Below are 21,251 nucleotides of genomic sequence, written 5' to 3'. Positions count from 1 at the left end.
AGAAGTTGAAAAAAGATCACATCATACAGGATTCGAACTCATGGCTTTTGGCATGGTAGATCAACACTCTAACCACTGCACCAATCAACCATTTCTTGCTACTTCAAAATTATTGTATACATGTATATAATCGCAACATCTGATGATCTCTAATGATACACTGGACTAACACGTATCTCAAATATGCTTATGCTATCTGAATAAAGTTGACAAAAATGCAAGCTTGACATTGATATGGTTTTCATTCAGCACTGATAAGCTATTATAAGCTAGTACTTACCTGCGACGTAACAGATGATCGCTGCTACTATTATCAAGTAGTACTGCTCGAAAGTTGGTTTCTGCAAAGACCAAAGCAGGACAGATTAGATATGCATAGGCCCTAGTCTTATCAACATCATCTAGTTACGCAGCTCTTTTAAAAAAACTATTAAGCTTGTATATTTACTATGCCTTAGAGATACACAAATAAAAGTCCAGATTTAGCAAATTTTAGGCTCAAAGTTAAGATATGCAACGCAACGTACGATGCAACAACTTACTGAACACTTGGTTCACATGATCACCATTCATACATAAAACATGATAGAAAAAAGAATATGTAGTTTGGTGATATCGCTGATACCGTTTCGGTTATTGAAGCCTCATCAGTGCAGCTCAGAGCTCAGGCAAGGGACACAAATCCCATTACCATATATACGGTATATATATATATATATATTAATACGGTATAATTATACCGTATATATATACGATATAATTATATATATAATTATACCATTTATATATGTATATATAGATATATATATAGATATATATATATATATATATATATATATATATATATATATATCGAAATGTATTATCATACTTAGAACTAAAGTTGATGTCTACAGCCTAAAGAATGCACTAGCAGGAAACTGTCAGTAGCTGAAAGATAAGTGAACTATTTAATTTTCTAATTTTTTACATATATATATATGTATATATAGATATATATATATATGTATATATACATATATATATATATATATATAATTATACCGTATATATATGGATAGATACTGTATACGGTATAAACGCATATGAAGTTTATTATCATCGGATCACTGTCGTTCAAAGCAAGGTAGATCATGAGATAAAGTATAATAAAAATAAAATATATTAATTAAAACTAGAAAAAAGATTTTTTTAGAGCTTTAATAGATAGAGTTGTTTGGTACCTAGTGTACATGTCAAATGCTAGCGCACGCTCATGCTTGAACGATCTACTAAAATATCAGCATTGTTATTTAGTTTCAGCCTGATTGAAAACTTTCAAAAGCCTAGCTTGAAGTGTAAAAGACCTACATCGGTAGATTATGCGTCCAACATAAGAGTGCCACCGCAAAAACTCACTTCTGTTGTAGACGATGTCACCTTTATCGTTGTTGAACTTATTCTTGAAGTCATCGTTATTGTGTACTAAATGATTTCCTGTTTGCAATCATTAACTTGCAACTATAACTAATAGGTTGTGAGAGCTGAAGGTCACATGTTCATTGTTGCTCGGACTGATATCATTTTTTGATATGGCCATTACTGTAACAGGAGTACAGTATGGCCATTACAGGAGTGTGATGAAATTACATGAACATTTATGATTTGATCTTATATATATATATATATATATATATATATATATATATATATATATATATATATAAATTGTCGCCTCACCCGGGTTAACCCATATGGTTGGTCATTTCTGCTCTAGCTCGGGTCTCACATAACGGTTTCCAATAGCGCACTTTTTTGCAACTCACCTGAGTTGATTGCTGTCGATATATATAGATATAGATAAATCAGATATATATATATCTGATATATATATATATATATATATATATATATATATATCAGATATATATACTCATGCTACAGACAGTACTGTTTCGGCTATTGAAGCCTCATCAGTGCGGCTCAGAGCTTAGGCAAGAGACACAAATCCCATTACCAATGAGAGTTGACTTCCTGCCACTAAACAACTGAGTTGCCTCGCAGACTTTAAAAAAGTCAATGTGCTGACACCAGAGTGCTCAAATCACAAAAGTGATGAGCTGTGCACAAAGGCTAATAGTGCCGCACCTCTCACAGACCGCTCAACCAAACCGAAGTGAAAGAGCATATATTCATCCTACAGACAGTACTGTTTCGACAAATTTACAGGCAACTATAACCTTTAAACTTTTGACCTATAACTTGGTGCAGCGCTTGAGCAATCAAACCAAACATATTTGCATTAATATATGATTAAACATCAACAAGTGTGTAAATTTAAAAAAGATTTCAGTTTTAAAAGCCAATATTTTCAAGAAATGCAGACAAGAAGGAGACTATTACAATTGTTTTACTTGGTTGGCTATTGTGAGGCAGCAAAGAAAGATAGTTCAAGTGCTAATAGAAGAAATTATCTCATTTCCTCGATCTCTGTTTCTGGCACGTTTGTATCCCAGCATTGGTCAGACAATTTACTTCTACTAACAGGTTGTTTAATGGTAATTTGCTGGTTGAGTAGAGAGAGTTGACAACTTCCCTATTATTTCCTAAAAAGTTATGAGAAAACAACTCTTATTGCTACCAATTATTAACAATACATGTAATTATTGTTAATAATTGGTAGTGATAAGAGTTGTTATAATTATTATAATATAGCACAATCGGTTTGATCAATTTAAATTACATGTATATTTCAATGATGGCACCTATATGCTAATATATTAACTAATACTTTGATAGTCTAGAGCGCCCGGAGAGATCAGTCAAGTGTGCTGATAAAACACAGGGAATAAGTATGTGCACAACTATTCTTTAAAACTGAAACGTGTCAATTGGAACAGTTGTTGGAGTGTTCGGCTCCTGACGTGAATGTCATGAGTTTAAATTTTGTACAAAATAATTTGTCATCTCAACCTTCCACTGCAGGTTTGAACAGATGGACGGAGTAGCACTCTGACAGTCTAGTGTAGTAGGGTAAGTATATGTGTAAAGAAAACTGCCGTGTTCCCTTTATTGTTTCACAAGAATCAAAACCACTAAGTGCAAGGCAACAAGAGACATAAATTTAATAATTTATATATATATAATCTATATTTTGTTACGTATTACATTTTCTGGTTATGAAAACTTGTCTGCAATCATTCTTCAAAGGGATAACAACTCCTTCAAACGATGTGTGAAGCCTGGAAAAGCTGTGAATGTCTTTGTCAAATAATTCATTCAGCACACAAGGGTGGGGCCTGTTTGCTGCTACCTACAGATCATTGTAACTTTCATATAACTAGCTGACCTCTTTACCCTCTTGCACTTGATAAGGTCAGCCCTCTAGGATCTAAATGCTTTTTTATGTATGGTTATATTCATTCTTGTGCACATTACAAGACATACTTCGCTGGACCTTTCTACAAGCATCAATTTGCTAGAAATTGTTTGCATTGCACCAGCATTCACAGTACACCAGCAGGACAGTTATGTCTCCCTGGGTATTTCCACTTGTCAGTACCCAAAAAAAGTGGTATAGTATGTTTTCTTTAAAAGCATTAGCAAATTTAGAGTTGTGATACCTGCGAGCAGAAGGTCGATGATCAGACAACCTCTCTTAGCCTGCTACCTAAATCGACCTCACAACCTTGCATTTTTAAAAACAAATCTAACACCACAGTTTTATTTAATCTGAAAATATTAACATAATTATGCAGGGTAATTAGTCAAGTTTGCAAAATATGCATAGGTTAGCTAATGTAAAACAGTATCTTAATCAGGTTTTATGGGACTCAAGTAATTTTAGCAAAGTGAGAAGCTCTCTAAGGAGTTGCCAGCTCATTGCAAAAGTACGACAACTTCGTAACGATCGATCAGTAAATTTCTTGAGCGGACTGCTTTTAATGAACTACCGTTTGTATTTCCTACTGCGCGGTATAACGGCAAAGCCTAGGAACCACCTGTATGTACAGAGGGTCCACATTTACGCAATGTTCCACGCAAGCATCATCTTTAACGAGCCAAATGTCTTTTATTTTATCCTGTTTCCGCTCAGATTGAGTAAGCTCGCCTACCAGCATTGCCAGTCTATACTTTTACAAATGTGGACTATGAAACTAAGGAAAAAAGATTAGATATTGTTGAAAAATTCTAAAGGTAATTAAACTAAGTGGTTAATTTAGTAGACTATTTAAAATGGGGGAGTAGGACTATCTAATTAAAGCGTGCTTTCACAATTCAGATATTTTAACATTTTATTTTTTTCGTACGCTTTCTAGTTGTTGTGTCATTTTGTTCTAACTTTGTAATAGTGCTGCGTAATCCTGTTTTTGTTTTTGTAAGATAGTTAGTTACAGGAAATTTATTTCAAATTCCAGTAGATATAGATTGTTTCCGTTCTATTAAGCACCTTAATCTTCAAATTGCTTTTTGTATCAGGTAGGGGAGGGTGGGGCGCGTTGCAACAAAAGCATTTTAAGTGTGTTTTCCTAAAATATTGGAATATAATGTAGATAATCACAAAGGATGCAGAAATGTTTTTTTTACGTATGTATGCCAAATGCCAATTCTGCTGGTTGTATACTTTGGAAAATATCACAAAAGTAGCCTGCTAATTGCATAATTGATGTGTTAACGGGCCCTGGTAGGGGGTACGTTAAAACACTCTATGGGACACGTTGAAACGTTTTTGATTTTCATAGTAAATTTTAGTTTTAGAATTGTGTTTTCTTGAGTTTATTTAGGCACAGCCAAACAATTCAAATTTCCACTAATTATCTGAGCTAGGCAAACTTGAAAAGAGTTGGCTAGGAACTCCAAAACGCTGTGTTCAACAATCACGACAAACAAACTTCCGCAGTAAAACGAAGCATATATGCATGTTGTTCTAAAGATCAAACTTTTCTTTTTATATAATAGTATTTGCAGTCATGATATCAATAGCCTATTGTCCAGAATTTTAGGGGTGTATCGTGAGGATTAACTTTTAACTACGTCATCGAGGTTTGTATCAAACAGTAGTATGAATGCTACTCGAGCTGTTAGGCAAGTTGCGACATGTTGCAACTTGCCCCTCTATTCTTATCATTAAAACATGTTTCAACTTGCCCAATACCCTTTGTGTTTCGACGTGCCTCAAATGACTCTGAGTAATCAAAATGTTCATTCGAACTTAGGATGATGTAACATCATGAAGTTCGTAAGTGCATTATGAAGAGAACAAGTATTTAGCTGCCTCCACTGACTTTTGTTAACATGGAATGATGTACAAAAAAGATATACAACTCTCTAAATTTGAATATAAAATAAAAGGACAAAAAATTACCGATGAATTTTACAAAATAATGGCTCAACTAAATTGCTGTTCTTTTCATTTCATGCAATCAAGCTATCTCATAAGATAACCTAGAAATCTCTTTAGTTAGTGAGGTAATAATTTAAAATGATGTAAACTAGCAAGAAATTTGAGGAGTGTTTCAACGTGCCCCGCATTGCAATGTGCCCCACTCCCCCTCATGTAGTGCTGATGCTTTTTGATGAAATCAAATTACTACGTATTAGGCCTTTTTTATTATGAACACTACAAAACAGGATTAATAAAACAAATTTATGGCACCCTATGACTCTGGGTAACCACCACAAAGATGTAAATGTCAATCATGACTGGTAAGTCCAGCAGCTTGAGGTAATCACTGTTGATCTCTATCAGCTAGTCCATAATTTACAGAATTACTCTGCATTTGGATTTATGCTATAGAGTAGGAAGAGAATTACATGCTCACATCAGACCTCACTTTATTTTGGAAAGAGACGTTTGGTGGTGAAAAAAATAAAAATGGCGATGAGCCAGCGTTTATTCTTTCAGCTGAACTCTATCTCAAGAAATTTCATGCTTATCTTGTATCTGCGCTGATACCTTAAGTTGAATTTATAAATTCCTTTCTGAAGAGGTAGTTTATATATCAGCGCACTCTCAAGTCTGTGGACCAGGTCTACCTTTGAGTCCGTGTATTTGTTTGGCAGATGGAGGTTTAGTCACAAAAATATTGGTCGAAACTGCTGTTGCCGACAGACTTAGTTGAATTCATAGTCATTAGTCGAAGTTAAAGACCATTGAAAAGAATTGTCTTATCACGCTATCATTTTGCTGTAACATTTGAAAAGTACTCATCTAGCCATAACATCACAATTATGCCATCTTAAAAGATTTAACTAGGTATAGCCTATAAAACAAATAAACATGCATGTTGGTACAGTTGTGGTACCTTTTAACAAACCAAATTTTGCATAGCAACTTGGACCTTGAATCAACAGAACACACAATATGCTATACATGTATATATTAGTAAACTTATATATTTAAACCTATTCTATGACATATATGTCATAGAATTTTATAAAAAAATAAGTTGCATGTATATCAAAATTGTGTGTAAAGTATTTTTATGGTGTACAGCAATTATAATAAAGCATATGGTTAGCTGTGCTACCCACCCGGCGTTGCCCGGGTAATAGAAAAGTCTTTGGGCAGAAAGTTGATTTGTATTTAACATATAACAACATTTGCCATTCTAACTATCACACTAAATATCATGAGAAAAGTGTTTTGTCTTATAAACAACTAGTTGCATTACCTGTCTACAGGAACAGATTCACGTGCAGCATAAGGTTTATTGAGAGTTGTCTTTCATACTGTAAAACAACTCCAAATATGCAGTCTTCTGAAATTGTTGTCCTGATCAGAGAATGCATGCACATATACATGTCAATGTTGGGGAGAACAATGGAAATCTGCAATGTGTCTTACAGCTAGATGCGTGTAAAATCTAGTAAATATTCTAGAGTCATGTGTCTAGATTCATGCATCCGTTCACCCTCGTCTATATTTGCAGTTGACGATCGCGCACTTTTGCCGCTGAGCCCCCGCCTCGGCTGATCAGTCTTTACCCGCCGAGCAGTTGACAATCGCGTTCTTGCACTCGCCTCGCAATCAATCGCTTCGCCCTCGCAATCAATCGGCCCGCACTCGCCTCGCAATCATCGCCTTGCACTCTCCTTGCAATCAATCGCCTCGCACTCGTCTTGCAATCAATCGCCTCGCACTCGCAATCAGTCGTCTCGCACTCGCCTTGCAATCAATCACCTCGCACTTGCCTTGCAATCAATCACCTCGCACTCGCAACCAATCGCCTAGCACTCAATCGCTTTGCAATCAATCGCCTCGCACTCGCCAACTCTTTCATCCGGAAAGCCGCACCTGGAGACTCTCGCTGTACTCGGGGCAAAAACGGTCTCCCATGCATCCCCGAGTGACGCCACGCCCCCAAGCCTAGCTGTGCTACCCGGCGTTGCCAGGGTAGTCTTTGCACAAATAAATTGTCTTTGCACAAAAAAAGTCTTTGCACAATAAATTGATTTGTATTTAACATATAACAACATTTGCCATTCTAACTTTCAAACTACATTTCATGAAAGAAGTGTTTTGTGTATTTGAAATAAATTAGGAGAAAAAATAAAACAACTGTAAAGGTTTTCAAACCAATGTAAATTTAAAATTTCATAACTTTCAGTGGCCTATATCTTTTGATAACGTATAGTGGAACCTCAGTTCTCAAACATAATCAGTTCCAGAAGGTAGTTCGAAAACCGAGTTGTTCGAGATCCGGAACAATTTTTCCCATTAAAATAAAATGTAAATTTTAATCCGCTCCAAGACGAGAAAACAACTTCGGTTAAGTATTTTTTCAACATTTTACACCATAAGCTGTTCTTGTACCTGGGTAATAAAAAAGTCTTTGCACAAAAAATCTATTTTTATTTAACATATATAACAACCTTTGCCATTCTAACATTCAAACTACATAGGTAACATGAGAAAACATGATAGGTAACGTATGAGAAAAGTGTTTTATGTAGTTAAAATAAAGAGAAAATAAAACAACTGTAAAGTTTATCAAACAACTAACTTTCAAACTTCATATCATGAGAAAAATGTTTTGTGCAGGTCAAATAAATTTTAAAAATAAAACGACTATAAAAAGGTTTAGATGTAACAGTGAAATAATTAGTAAGTAATAGCTAAATTGAGTCTGTTTTGCTACAATTACAGTAGAAGGTGATTACAATATGAGATGATTCGGTAATGATACAATTAATACGAACTGAGAAAACAAAATAAAATTCGTGAATATGTTGAATTAATAATAACAATTCTTGCATAGAAGTGTGTGTATAAAAAAAGTTACTGTTCCACCAACAACTATCCATCAAAACTCTGAATACGACGATACTGGTACGGCGATATGTTATGTAAAAATAAAATATTGTAGTGTCTTTGTCTTATCGAAGGTGAGAGAATCTAGATGTTATATCTACTCGTGATAATACAATCGTCCGCGTGAAAAGTAGTGACCTTAACAGCGATTTAGAAATTGAACCTTAAAAAAGCCAGAAATAGAGGTTCACAAAAACGGCGTCGTGTTTCAATGAGTTAATAAAATTTGATCGCAAAATTCTAATATCGAGAAAGTCTATTGTCGATATCGTTTTGCCGAAAACAAATTAGCCCTAATACGTCGAGGACAAAAAAGCATCGCGTCATGAAGCTAAAAGAAAGTCATCGAGTTGAAATTATTATGTCATTTTTGTGTGAAAACGGCAAACGATGAGAAGTAGTGAGAGTTGCTCGCTATTAGCCCGTTTAATAATGTGAGCAAACAGCTTCTCGTGACGTTATGCTATGACCCGCGTCATACGCAAAGCAGTTAGGTATTTGCTCTCATATAATGACTTATATTGGCAAGCTAGTATTTCGATTTCTGTAGTCTAGTGGGTAAGGCGTCAGGCTGGTGAACGGCAGGGTCTGAGACCGAAGGTTCTTTGATACGGAATATTAATTCCAAGGTTTTAAGATCTATAGTCGGACAATCAATCCTACAAACGACAAACTTTGAGAAATATATATACATGTATATAGATTAGCTGTCGGAGCTAGTACAAAATTGAAAAGCTAACATAAATTAAGTTAACTGGTAAAAACTTAGTATTACAATTAATAATATTTTTGTCAATTATTATTTTCGACTTAATGACTTAAGTTTTTGACTAATAGCCTAAACTTTTGACCAAAACTCCACTTTTCGACCAATGGCCTTTCGTCATATGAGATGTGTATTTCGGCCAATAGAGTTTAGGCAAAATCACCATAAATCTATTTGCTTACTTTGAGAATTACTTATCATTCTATCATGGTTTACCTAATACGGTTAAGTTCATTGAAAACAGAAGTTTATAAACGGTTTTTTGCTAAAATGCTATTTTTGGTCAAACCTATTTCGCTAGATTCTACTTCATATGAAAGTCCTTCCAAAGAGTATGCATTACATAGATTACACCACAGCATACAAAGTTTATAATTCTATGATGGGTTTTGTATATTGGAGGACATCTTCCATCTTCCAAATTCAGAGTTCAATTTAATTTATTTAATTCATTCTCCAGCTCAGAAAACCAATGATAAATTTTTCATAACTGCTGTAGGTAACTACACAAATTATTAAAAATGTATTATACAAAACTATAAAAAAGAGACTATAAATAAAAATTGTGCTTCAAATAATTTGAATAATAAAGAGATAATCGTTATAAAACGTTTTTATCGTTACTGTACCTAAAAGACAAGTGAGAAACAGTGTAGGCAGGCTTGGGGCCACTAGTGAGTATTGAGCGCACTGCACTATTTGCTGGCTAGACGACAGTAAGGTGCACTAGGCACTGCACTAGTGCATGGCATAGTAATAATATAAAATGCACTAGGCACTGCACTAGCAGAAATTCTTGTGCACTAGGCACTGCACTAGCACTAGTGCATCGAAAAGTGAAGTCAAAAATGCACTAGGCACTGCAATAGCAAAAATTCTTGTGCACTAGACATTGCACTAGCACTAGTGCAGTGTAAAATCATAAATGCACTAGGCACTTCACTATTAAACTTCACTAGGCACTAGACCAATGAGCTTTTTTGCTATAGCAGCTGCAAGAATTGCTTGCTAATAAACAGATATCTACTGCTATCCACTGCAATAGTACAATTATAGCCGTGCAAAGGATGTCAGCCATGTATTTGTCAAATAAACTAGCCTCACCTAAAATTTCAAACAAACGATAGACCTACAATAATGCTCAATATTAAATAGGGCAGATGACAACAGATATCAAATAGTGCAATGTATTACAATTACAATAACTAAATATACTAAGCAAGCATGGAATGGAAGAATTCACTTCTTATTACATAAATGTACTATGTAAAACAAGAAAATCTACCCTTGGATAAACCAGTATCATGTAAACAGTAAGTCATATTGATGACAAAATTGATAAGCAATGTTGTTCAGAGAAGGCATTGCACTAGAGCATTTTATGTTGCACTGTGCACTGCACTTGCACTAGTGCGTTTATGGGAATTTTCTAATCCGCACTAGGCACTGCACTAGTACATACCATGTCACACTAAGCACTGCACTTGCACTAGTGCACCCAGGGACTCATGTCAAATTTGCACTAGCAATGCACTAGACATTTCTATTTTTAAATTGCACTGCACTATGCACTGCACTAGTGCAGTGCGCACTGCACTAGTGCAGTGCGCACTGCACTGCTAGTGGCCCTAAGCCTGAGTGTAGGTTTAGCAATAGGTTTGGAGGTAGAGATGAGCTGTATCGGTTATTTTAACCTAGACGAAGCCAAGTTTAAATTGACTTCCTTTATTTTATTGGTCAATATGTATAAGGTAATATTCATAAGGTGAGTTTCACAAATGCCAGGGTATATTCTTTTCATATTTTCGGCATCAAGCAAGAAAATCTCACAACTTGACCACCGAACACTTGATTCCTATAACCAATAGCATACATGATTAAAAACGAGTACTTTTGTATGCTCAGAAACTTAACAAGTATTATATAACAAATTGACTGTTTTTTATTGGTTGAAATAAAATAGCAGATAATTTTAATTAACCGAACACCTGAACTTAAAGGTTGACTTGCAACAAAATTCACATTACAGTTATTTGGTATCAAAAGATTCACCATGTCTTACTCTGCTGTGTTGTAGGTGCAAAATATGTGGAAATGTGATTACAAGCTCTTAAAAGCTAAAAATAGCACAATTAATTCCAGCCATCACGAAAACGCCGTAGTTTGGAATCCCTGAATGTTTGCTAAACACAATTTTCACGATTATTTTACCTAGAGACACGGAAACGAAAGTGTAGGTTTGGAAAGGCATGGATTCAGCAGTAGAGTGAGTGATAGAAACATGTGAAGTAGCTTACTTGCTTCAAATGCACTTAATATACTTCGAAATAATTTCATTTACTTATATTTATGTTATTTTATTCCTAAATTATACCAAATTTTTTGTTTTGCTAATAAAATGGCACTTTGCAAGATTATTCATACCTCATATGTCAGAAATTACTTCATATAAAGACAAATATTTGCACAAATTAATGTCCCGTATCGAAGACTTTGTATGTTGAGGCAGTCGTAAGTCGAGGTTTGACTATAAAAGTGTGACTACAGTTAATTGGCTAGTTTAAGTGTAACATTGCGTATCTTTTCAGCGCATGACATGGCTATTTCAAGTGAGGTGCTGAAGGTGGCAAAAGTGGCCAACGTTGTGCTAACATACTGGACCGTTTCTATTCTGATGGTGTTCTTTAACAAGCACTTAGTTGGTGGAAAGGGGACGAGTGCTGACCAACCTGATGTTTCTATCTTCATAGCCTGGGTGCAGTGTCTATTTTCCGTCTTATTCATCTTTTTCTATAGCAATGTTGGTGCCTTCTTATCAGACTCTGTCAAGGTGAGCTATATTGAAATCTGGCTTTTGATCTTTTATTATATCGATCAGTAATTGCTGTTATTTACTGTTAAAGATGAATTCCCACAAATTTTTAGTTGTTTTTACCAGAAATTATCGGTATTTCTCTATCGTTTGCAACTTTTTGTTGTTTGAGGCGATCTGATTGCCAGGATGTTCCAAGATTAAAATCAACAAAACTTGATCAGGGTTAAAACAATTCATATCAAGCAAAAGTGCGAATATGACGTCTATAGTTACACTAGCATGTGTGCACGGCCATGACATTTTTTATTATTTTCGATTGTTTCTAATGTTTGAGGTGATCGGACTGCCAGGATTTTTCAAGATTAGAATAGATAAAACTTGATCCTGTTTAAAGTGCTCTGATCAAGTGAAAGGGCGATTATGGCGTTCAAACAACTTTGTGAAGACACCGACTAGAAACACGTAACCCTTCAACTTGAACGCCAGAGCCGATATCAACTGTCGCAATGATAATGAATAGTGACCACATTTTGCATGTATTTTCTTCTGAGCATTTTTATCCTGATCAAGTTTTGTTGATTTTTATCTTCAAACATCCTGGCAGTCAGATCAGCTCAGCTCAAGCATCGAAAACAATCTCAAATGATGAAAAGATGTCGATATTTTCAGATAAAATTTTCTGAAGTTTTCTGTAAGTTCAATCATCAAGGAAAAGACATTTGCATTTAAGACGTCACGATAGCCGATGCCCACAATTATTTGATTAAACGACTTGAATGAAGTTTATATATTCACTCCTTCAACATACAGTTCCACCACTGGATTTGGTTATCATTTCTGCATAAATTGTTGTCATCGGCCCCACTTCTGCCTGAAAAAATTCTTATATAAATCGTAAACTTTGGTAGTAAGAATCATTCTACTGATATAAGATATTTTCTGTTTGTGTAAAAAGTGTAACAGCGGAACACCGTTTGCAAAAATGGTGAAGGGGCAGATAATTCTAGTTTAAGATATTTGTTCGCGAAGCATTTCACAATCGTCCAGCATGAGCAACAGAACGGTATAACAGCAAATGTGGCGAGACGTCATCGTATTTATGTAGCCAAACATCTACTTGTTGTTATCTACTCTGTTGGTATTGCATCGTTTTCTGTTGCACAAGGTTTTCAAAGAACCTTGGTTACGATAGCCTAGTATGCTTCTTGAAAACTGATCTTGTAGCTCATATATTTGAGAGTCCGCTGTTGGTCTGCTTTATTCTTCACAGATGCATCGCTTAAAAATTTATGTCGATCGTTTGTGATTGTGTATCATACGAGCTATAGCATATTGCTATTGTAATGGTGCGAAAGTAGTAAATGTTAATATTATTTGAATTTCTGTTTCTTCCATCAAACTTATTTAGACATTAAAAAGAGAATCCTCACTAAATTTTTCAATTCAGCTGAATTGAAAACCAAAAAACTGCCATATTTTTCTTATACACGCAAATATGAAGTGTTGTTCAGGTACATGAAAATTTAATTATGTGCTTGTCAGCATTTTAATATTTCATGGCACAAAATGCGGCTACCAGGAAAAGAATTTGTAATTTGATTTGAAGTAAATTCTGGCTTGACAAAGTTGTTACTGTACGTATAAAGTTTTTAAAATTCTTGTATCACACATTTAATATCCTAATCAGGTTATCCGACAGTTGAATTGTTGAAATGCTCTTCTATAGACTTTATAGACACATATACATGTAACATTCTACCATTCATGTCACTTTTTTAATCTATGTAGTCTTGTTGAGTAACTTTATGAATGCTACTAAATTGCAGCGGACACTTTCCTCAGGTATAAGGCATGATTAACTCTATGCTTAGCCCGCTCCTCCACCTGCTATATACATTAGCGCTACTCTATTGCATGTATCAAGCGTACCTAGTCTTCGCATTGCCATTTGTCATCTTTGGTCTTACATAGACATGGATGTTAAGATGCTACATTCTCTGCCTGAAGATATTGAATAAGTATTTACATGTATATATGTTTCTATATATATATATATATTATATATATACACATGTATTTCTATATAACTAACTAGAGTGTTGGAATAGGTTAATGTTACTTATCTTTCTTCCAGATTGATGTTTTACTCAGGGGTCACGACAGGTCTGTTTCATGCTAGTGCACTCTTCAGGTGACTTACATTGAATCAACATTGATTCAATTTGTGTATTCAATATATATATATATATATATATATATATATATATATATATATATATATATATATATATATATATATATATATATATATATATACTGTATATATACATATATACTGTATATATACTGTATATATATACAGTATATATATATGCAGTATGTATATACTGTATATTTCTACAGTATATACATATATACTGTATATTCTGTATATATATACTGTATATATACTGTATATATACTGTATATATATATACAGTATATATATAACCTTCTTCTTCATCATTATACTGATGCAGAAGAAGGTTGCAGTTCACTAGAAGCAGAGTACTATATATAGTAGTATATATGTATTACATGGTTATATATGGTTAGTAATATATATATATATACAAGTATATATATATATATAGTACCAATGACCATATGCGTTCTATCAAGGCAGTTTTTTCATAATTATGCTGCAAAATAATACGAAACTAAATTGTAACTTTTCTGTAAAAATGGTTGCATTGGAACTAATAGAAAATTTAGTATGGTATGCTAATCGTTGGTATATTTTACAGGTCTGCCGAGTGCAATACTCCCTCCTTCTAGCCAAACCAGTCGTCATTGTCTCCTTCCTCTTCTCGTTCATGCTTAGCTCCAACAACTATTGTCTCAAACTCGTTGGAGTTGCCTTTTTTCAAATCGCTCGTTCCTTCACCCTTATTTTCACTGTGATCTTCTCAGTGACTCTCCTGAACATGCGTGCCTCGTACATGGTCATACTCAGCTGCATCATAGTAGTGCTCGGTTTCCTTATCGGCGTCGACCAGGAGCAGGTGAGTCACTCAACATGTCGGTTAGTTGCTGATTCGTCGGGCTATTGCTACTTTGTTTCTCATTGGCTAGGTTATTGATGCTATGGTTCTCATTGGCTAGGTTATTGATGTTTTGCTTCTCATTGGCTAAGTTATTGCTACTCTGCTTCTTATTGGTTAGGTTATGGCTGCTATGCTTTCCATTGGCTAAATTATTGCTACTTTGTTTTTCATCGCTTAAGGTTTGGTCAGGTAATTGTTGCTCAGCTTCCTATTGCTCAGGCACTTCTTCACTTTTGATTGGCTCCTTTGCTTCTTTATAATTTTTCATTCAATGCATTATTGCTGCTTTTTAAGAATAAATTTATACCTTTCTCTGTCAAACAATCCTACTATCAAACTCATAATAAAGTACTATTTTGTCTGATGCCCTAAATATGCTTTTAGGCTGCTGGAACACTCTCTGTACTGGGAGTTATATCAGGCCTTGTGTCTAGCCTTTTCGTTTCTCTCAACGGTATATACACAAAGAAGGCCATGAAAATTGATGAAATGGACTCGGTGAAACTCATGTTGCACGTGAACATCAACTCTGTTGTCATACTATTCATTCCGGTCGTCTTCTCTGGCCAGGTACAGACATGTTGACCATGCTCTTCGCAGTATATGTATGCATGGAAACGCAGACACTCGACTGTTTCAAAGCTCATTTTTATGATAATAAGGAAATGCGATAAGCCAGTCTTGGCATGGGACGGTTTTGATGATTTATTTGTATGATTGTCCGATCAAACGAGAGAGTTCATAAAGTATAGCTCAAGACACCATCAATTTTGTGATGTATAGTGGCTCCATTATCTGACCGATGCCCTCAACATTCTTATGTTAATTAGAAGGAACTGCTACAGGAAAGGGCATAATTTCTTCTATTCACAGAGTGTGCAATTCAAATACAATGGAATATAATTTTAATATAATCTTTACTATAATAAGAGCCGTGTCTGTCCATCTGAAGCTTGTTGGAGGTTGGGAAAAAATTGTGTCGTGCAGGGTTCGAACTCACATCCTTTGGTTTGGTATCTCGACACTCGTACAAATCTGAGCTAATCGACCACCATCCAGCTTTTCAGAATAATTGTGGAAATAGTTATTCTCTGCGCTTTATTGAAACACATGACGATCTCTCACAGCACACAAGACTGTCAAAATACTAGTAATATATAGTAATGTATATATTGCGGTACTATATAGAGATGATATACTTACGACGTATATGATGTAAAAACAACATGATGTGATAGACAACACCATTAAACACTCATTGCTGTCTATTGAATGATATTATTATGAAGTAATTCCTGGCTTCTAAACACAATTTCCGAGTTCTCATCCTGGATGATGCAATCTTTTTTCCAACAGCCAACTGTGGTTTTGGACAAACGGATGGGCTCTCTTATTATCGTAAATATTATTATTAGATAATATACTGTTTATGTATTATGTAAAAATTGTTGTTAATGTATACTGTAATTTCCTTCAAGGTTTGGTTTCATTCTTTGACACGTTTTACGACCCATTTTTATTGACCAATTTTTCACGTCTGCTTTCACTGGTGTCTCGGTTGTAGATGGCTGGAGTGGTGGAAGTGGGAAAACTTACTGAATCAAAGTTTTGGTTCGCTACTTGCGCTTCTGGTGTGCTCGGTTTTCTTATCGGCTGGGCGAGCACCCGACAGATTGACTACACTTCCCCGATCACTCATCACGTCAGCAACAACACAAAGTCTATTCTACAGGTTGGAGAACTATTGCTGTTTGCTTAGAGCAGTTGAATGATTTGATGGGTTGATAACTTCCACATACAAATTTAATTCTTGATCTGCTTTGTGTGTTGGAGCAAATGTTACCATGATAATGCACTGTAATTTGGTTAATTAGTTCCACACCTCAAAAGCCATCAATACGTCAGTGATATACTTCAGCTGGTATCAGAGAGTATTTAGCCAAATGCATTATATAAAACTGCAAAAACTAAATTACCATAAGTCCTCATGCTCAAGCCGTGCGGCTTGTGCTCAAAACCAGATGACTCACGAAAGAAAAGATAATCCTCCAACAAGCCGCGTATGCCCACAGACCGCGGCTAATGACTGAGGTTTTGTCGTTCTTGACCCCTTCAAGAGCGAGAGTGTTGAGAAGGGTTTTGCTATACCCCCGTTCTCTTGAATAAGAAAACAGGCTACATCAGTACATGTGAAAAGAATTTTCTTTTACTTCCAAGTTCAAATTAAAATTCCTAAACCCTTGCATCAAGAACTTACTTGCCATGTCTCAGCTAGATTTTTATTGCGCCGTTAGAGGGCGTCACGTTTATGGAAAGATGCCGGGCAAGAATGAAACGGTTTTAATAACCTATGACTGTGGTGAGTTAAACATTAGTAATACATTCTTGTTTAGTCTAAAGTATTCCATAAACATGATCTTGAAAATAAACGAGTAGTTCGCCAAAATCCCGTACATAAAAGTGTATCATGGCTGCGATTCTATGGTTATAGCGCGGAACTGAGCAGAGACCGCATTTATCGAGAAGCTGCCCTAAGCCTCACGTAGGTTTTAAAAACTTGGCTTTAGCCGCGGCCTATGACCTTGAACAGGAAGCTGCGCCCAGCGATAAGCGGCGCGGCTTGAGCATAAGGACTTACAGTAATTGTATGTAAACTAAATATATCATAATTATCGATAAAAAATGTTTTATTATTACAGCGCATTAGATCTTAGCATTAGATCTTAGCATTAGATCCATATGAATGGAAGTGAAGATTGACAATGAAAATTTGTAGAAATGTCTTCTCTGCATTTTGTACTTTAAAAATATAAAAATATCGTAATACACTACCGTAGTACATAAGATACAAAATTTTTTCTATATTTTGCAAACCACAACGAATCAAAGTGTAGACTCGGCAATGTATAAGTTTGGGGGTAGAAGTTTGTGACTCTAACTCAGTTAAGTTTAAACCAGCTCAATATTTGCTCTCTATTTTTATTAGTCTCGCCACTTTTACTTACGAAACTGCAATAGTTTGAAAAATAATTTTATTTATTACAAATTATATCAGATGTAGAGTTTAAATGTTTTCTCAAGTTTATCTGCGTTGTTGAAAAGCCGAAAGCTAAGGCAATCATAAGTTCGATTGTAGTCTATACCAAAACTGTTGGAACTACCAGTTTGTTTTCTGTTAGCAAGCATCTATTAGCTTTTAACTTCATTTGGAGTTGTCACCCATGGAGTTATCTAGCCATGGAAAGCTTGGTTATATGCAATGATGCTAAATTGGGTGATGCTATTCTGTTTCCAGTTTGTCCAAGTAACTGTTAGCTATGGTCTCATAAGATTATCTTTGTATTCTGTCTATTGTGTCGAAAGAATTCATCGCCGATCATGTAAAAAGGGCTCATAAATGCATATTGTTAGTGAGTGAGGAGGTAATTCTATTGTACCAGTTGTACAGATCACCCTTGATAAACACCCGCTATAATGACAGTACCTAATGCTCCTGCCACTTTTGATTAATGCATACTATTGCAATAGCTCAAAATGTAACGGTCAGGTGTAACTATTGTGGGACCATATGCTTTACACAAATTTGAAGGTAGGGCTGATGACATCAGACTGATGTTGTGAGCTTGGCTTATAGTGAGCCTTAGTTTTGTTACCAAATTGGATAGTCCGTTATTACATTGTATTGCTCATTCAATTTTTGAGAGTTGTTTTCTTACTGCTGCAGAGTGGATAACTTCTCAAATTCAACAACCACCAACTGTCAGTTTGCATGTGGTTTAGAAAGTATATGTATTTAATGGTTTTGTGCTTTGATTATAAACTAAAGGCCGCTTATTTCATAGATGATCGCAATGTAACTTAACCAATTTATTGACATATAATACCAGTTTGTTTTTCTCATCTCTTCATCAGCACTTTGCATCAGTGTCAAGTTTTTTTTTCAAAATCTACACAACAATGCCATATAAAGTTGCAAAGGACTTTTGTGGCATATGTTTTAGTCATGGCATGGAATTTTTTTTTGTATTTTAATCAGTTTTTGTGATGTTAACAGTCACTGCTAGCTGTCTGGGTGTATGAAGACTATAAGAGCGCCCTCTGGTGGCTTGGCTGTTTCACGGTGCTACTAGGAGCGTTTATGTACACATATGTGAGGATAAAAGAAGATGGTCGTAAAGAAAAAGTGATAGAGGTGACAAACATGCCAGCTCGATCGATTCATGTGTAACTCCACCTTATAGGAGCAACAGTGCCATTTTGCCCAGCGCACAATCAATAGTAGCATGGGCTCATTTTTCTGTTTACGACGTAAAAGCAAAAAACTAAGGCTAGCCTTAGTACGCAATAAAAGTAAATATTGTATAAAAAGTGTGCTATGGTCTTTGGTCCCTAAAGAAAATATATTAGAAATCCTGAAGATTTTGGGCTAATTCAAATCTAAACTCGTGTACAAAATAAAGTATAACACACATGCGAAGCTTTTTCGATCTTCATATATTTGGCTGCAAGTGATATGCAAGCTACACTTGATCAAGAACATTCGCCAAACATACCTCTATTGGATTTAATGTTTGTCTACGTGTTGCAAAGCTATTACATTCTTTTGCAAATTCTATTCTAACCCTGAATTTCGTAATTTTGTCTTTTTTCGCGCCCCTAATTAGCTGCTAGTATAACTTCTTTCACGGTGCTAATAGTTGGTGCAGAATTTCAAAACAAACTTTTTCATCTACGAAACGCATTCCATAGCTAATGTCACTCTACAAAAAGGCTAGCCTTCATCTACAAATAGTTTGTAATAGAGAGTTAACACCTTTATGGATAATTTGAATTCTTAAATATCCAAAGCTTGTCCTTGAGTTTGTGAAAATTGATCTTTAACCAGTTTTACATGTTTATTCTTATTTGTAATACAGAAGAAAGAAAGCATGCATTATTTTATTTTTTCTGATCCACAGGCTATGCCCATTATGTCTTCCGTTATATATTTATTGAAGCCTGTTCCACCAGCGCCATTGTTTTTCTAGCGCATTATTGCATTGTTATTTATTTTATAAACATGTATTTGCATTGCAGACGTTTGTATTCAGCTATTTTGTAGTTGTCTTACCATTTTTTCTATAGAGAATTATGACACATTTATTATGCACAATATAGCTCAACAAGAATGACAACTCTCTATGGTCTAACATCGAATATTTAATTTGCCATCTACTCTTGGGCCATAATTTGATGGACCCAAAACTTTAGCTGTACATAAATTCATCCTCCAGTCCGGAAACTTCCTTGAGTCTGTTAGTACATTCCCAGTTTCCGTTATAAATAGGTTTTGTAACCTATTCACCCACGGTCTGGAGTCAATAGTAAGATAAACTGGCTAAGTTGTTCAGGTTTAGTAAAACGCGTGACGCGTGAAGAATTGCGTGATGGCTAAAATGATGCCAGATCGTCATAAAATCGCTCCCAATGGCTCACCAGATGCATTATAAGTAATATCTCAACAAACCACTGATTTTCTTTCCAAGTTTAAATTATGTTCTAGCTAATACAGGTCGAAGTTATTTTAAGGATGTGTGAATATGACTCCTGTCAATTTTAGCTAGTTTTAATATGTTTTGGACCAATATTGACTCGCACGCATTTTCCTAATTTGAGAAAAATCTCAAACTAGAAAAATGCATGAGGGTCAAAATTGGTCCAAAATGTATTAAAACTAGCTAAAAACACTTAAAAATACAGTGAAACATGGATAACTCGCCCTCGGATATAGCGAACACATGGTTAACTCGAATGGATTTGCTTGGTCCGTTTCCACGCAATGATAAATGGCTCTATATAACTCGAACTCAACACTGTTAATTCGAACTGTTTTTTGCCCAACGGCTACCGAAACGGTTGCTATCGCTTTAGAAAATCACTTTATTCCAAGCCATAGAGGTAAACCTCAACTTTTCGTAATTCATAAGCGTCGTTATTACCTCTATCGGCAAAATATTTTTGTCAACGACTTCTAAAGGTTTGGTGAAATTTGATTTATACTGCTATACGATGAATAGCACGAGCTAGCCGGGTCACGCGCGCAAGGATTTTCGCCACGCACATACAAAACAAAAACAGCATGTTGTTCTTGTTTTGTATTTGCGTGGCGAAAATCCTTGAGTGCGTGACCCGGCTAGCCCGTGATGAATAGTCTTCCGACGTTGATTCCGTGTTGAATCAACGTCGGAATGTTGAATGTTTAAAACGTCTTAAAAATTGTTGTAATTAAACGTATACGTTGTCTTAGCTAAA

General features: G+C 35.3%; 1 protein-coding gene across 2 annotated transcripts; it reads left to right on the top strand.

Moving 5' to 3' along the window:
- The first annotated feature begins 4,069 nt into the window (after positions 1-4,069).
- LOC137408360 (GDP-fucose transporter-like) lies at positions 4,070-20,134 on the top strand. 2 transcript variants are annotated; one of them, XM_068094858.1, is made up of 6 exons: positions 4,070-4,176; positions 11,648-11,889; positions 14,661-14,918; positions 15,345-15,530; positions 16,525-16,692; positions 19,015-20,134. In XM_068094858.1, the coding sequence occupies exons 2-6, from the start codon at positions 11,656-11,658 to the stop codon at positions 19,186-19,188; spliced, it is 1,020 nt and encodes a 339-aa protein (XP_067950959.1). In that variant the 5' UTR covers positions 4,070-4,176; positions 11,648-11,655; the 3' UTR covers positions 19,189-20,134. The 2 variants fall into 2 exon arrangements, with proteins under 2 accessions (XP_067950959.1, XP_067950960.1); XM_068094859.1 differs by lacking the exon at positions 4,070-4,176 and adding an exon at positions 13,701-13,716 and having other exon boundaries at positions 11,728-11,889.
- Positions 20,135-21,251: the final 1,117 nt, after the last annotated feature.

This window comes from Watersipora subatra, chromosome 11 (genome assembly GCF_963576615.1).
Source record: "Watersipora subatra chromosome 11, tzWatSuba1.1, whole genome shotgun sequence".
Lineage (NCBI taxonomy): Eukaryota > Metazoa > Bryozoa > Gymnolaemata > Cheilostomatida > Watersiporidae > Watersipora > Watersipora subatra.
This window is presented reverse-complemented; position numbering and strand designations above follow the sequence as displayed.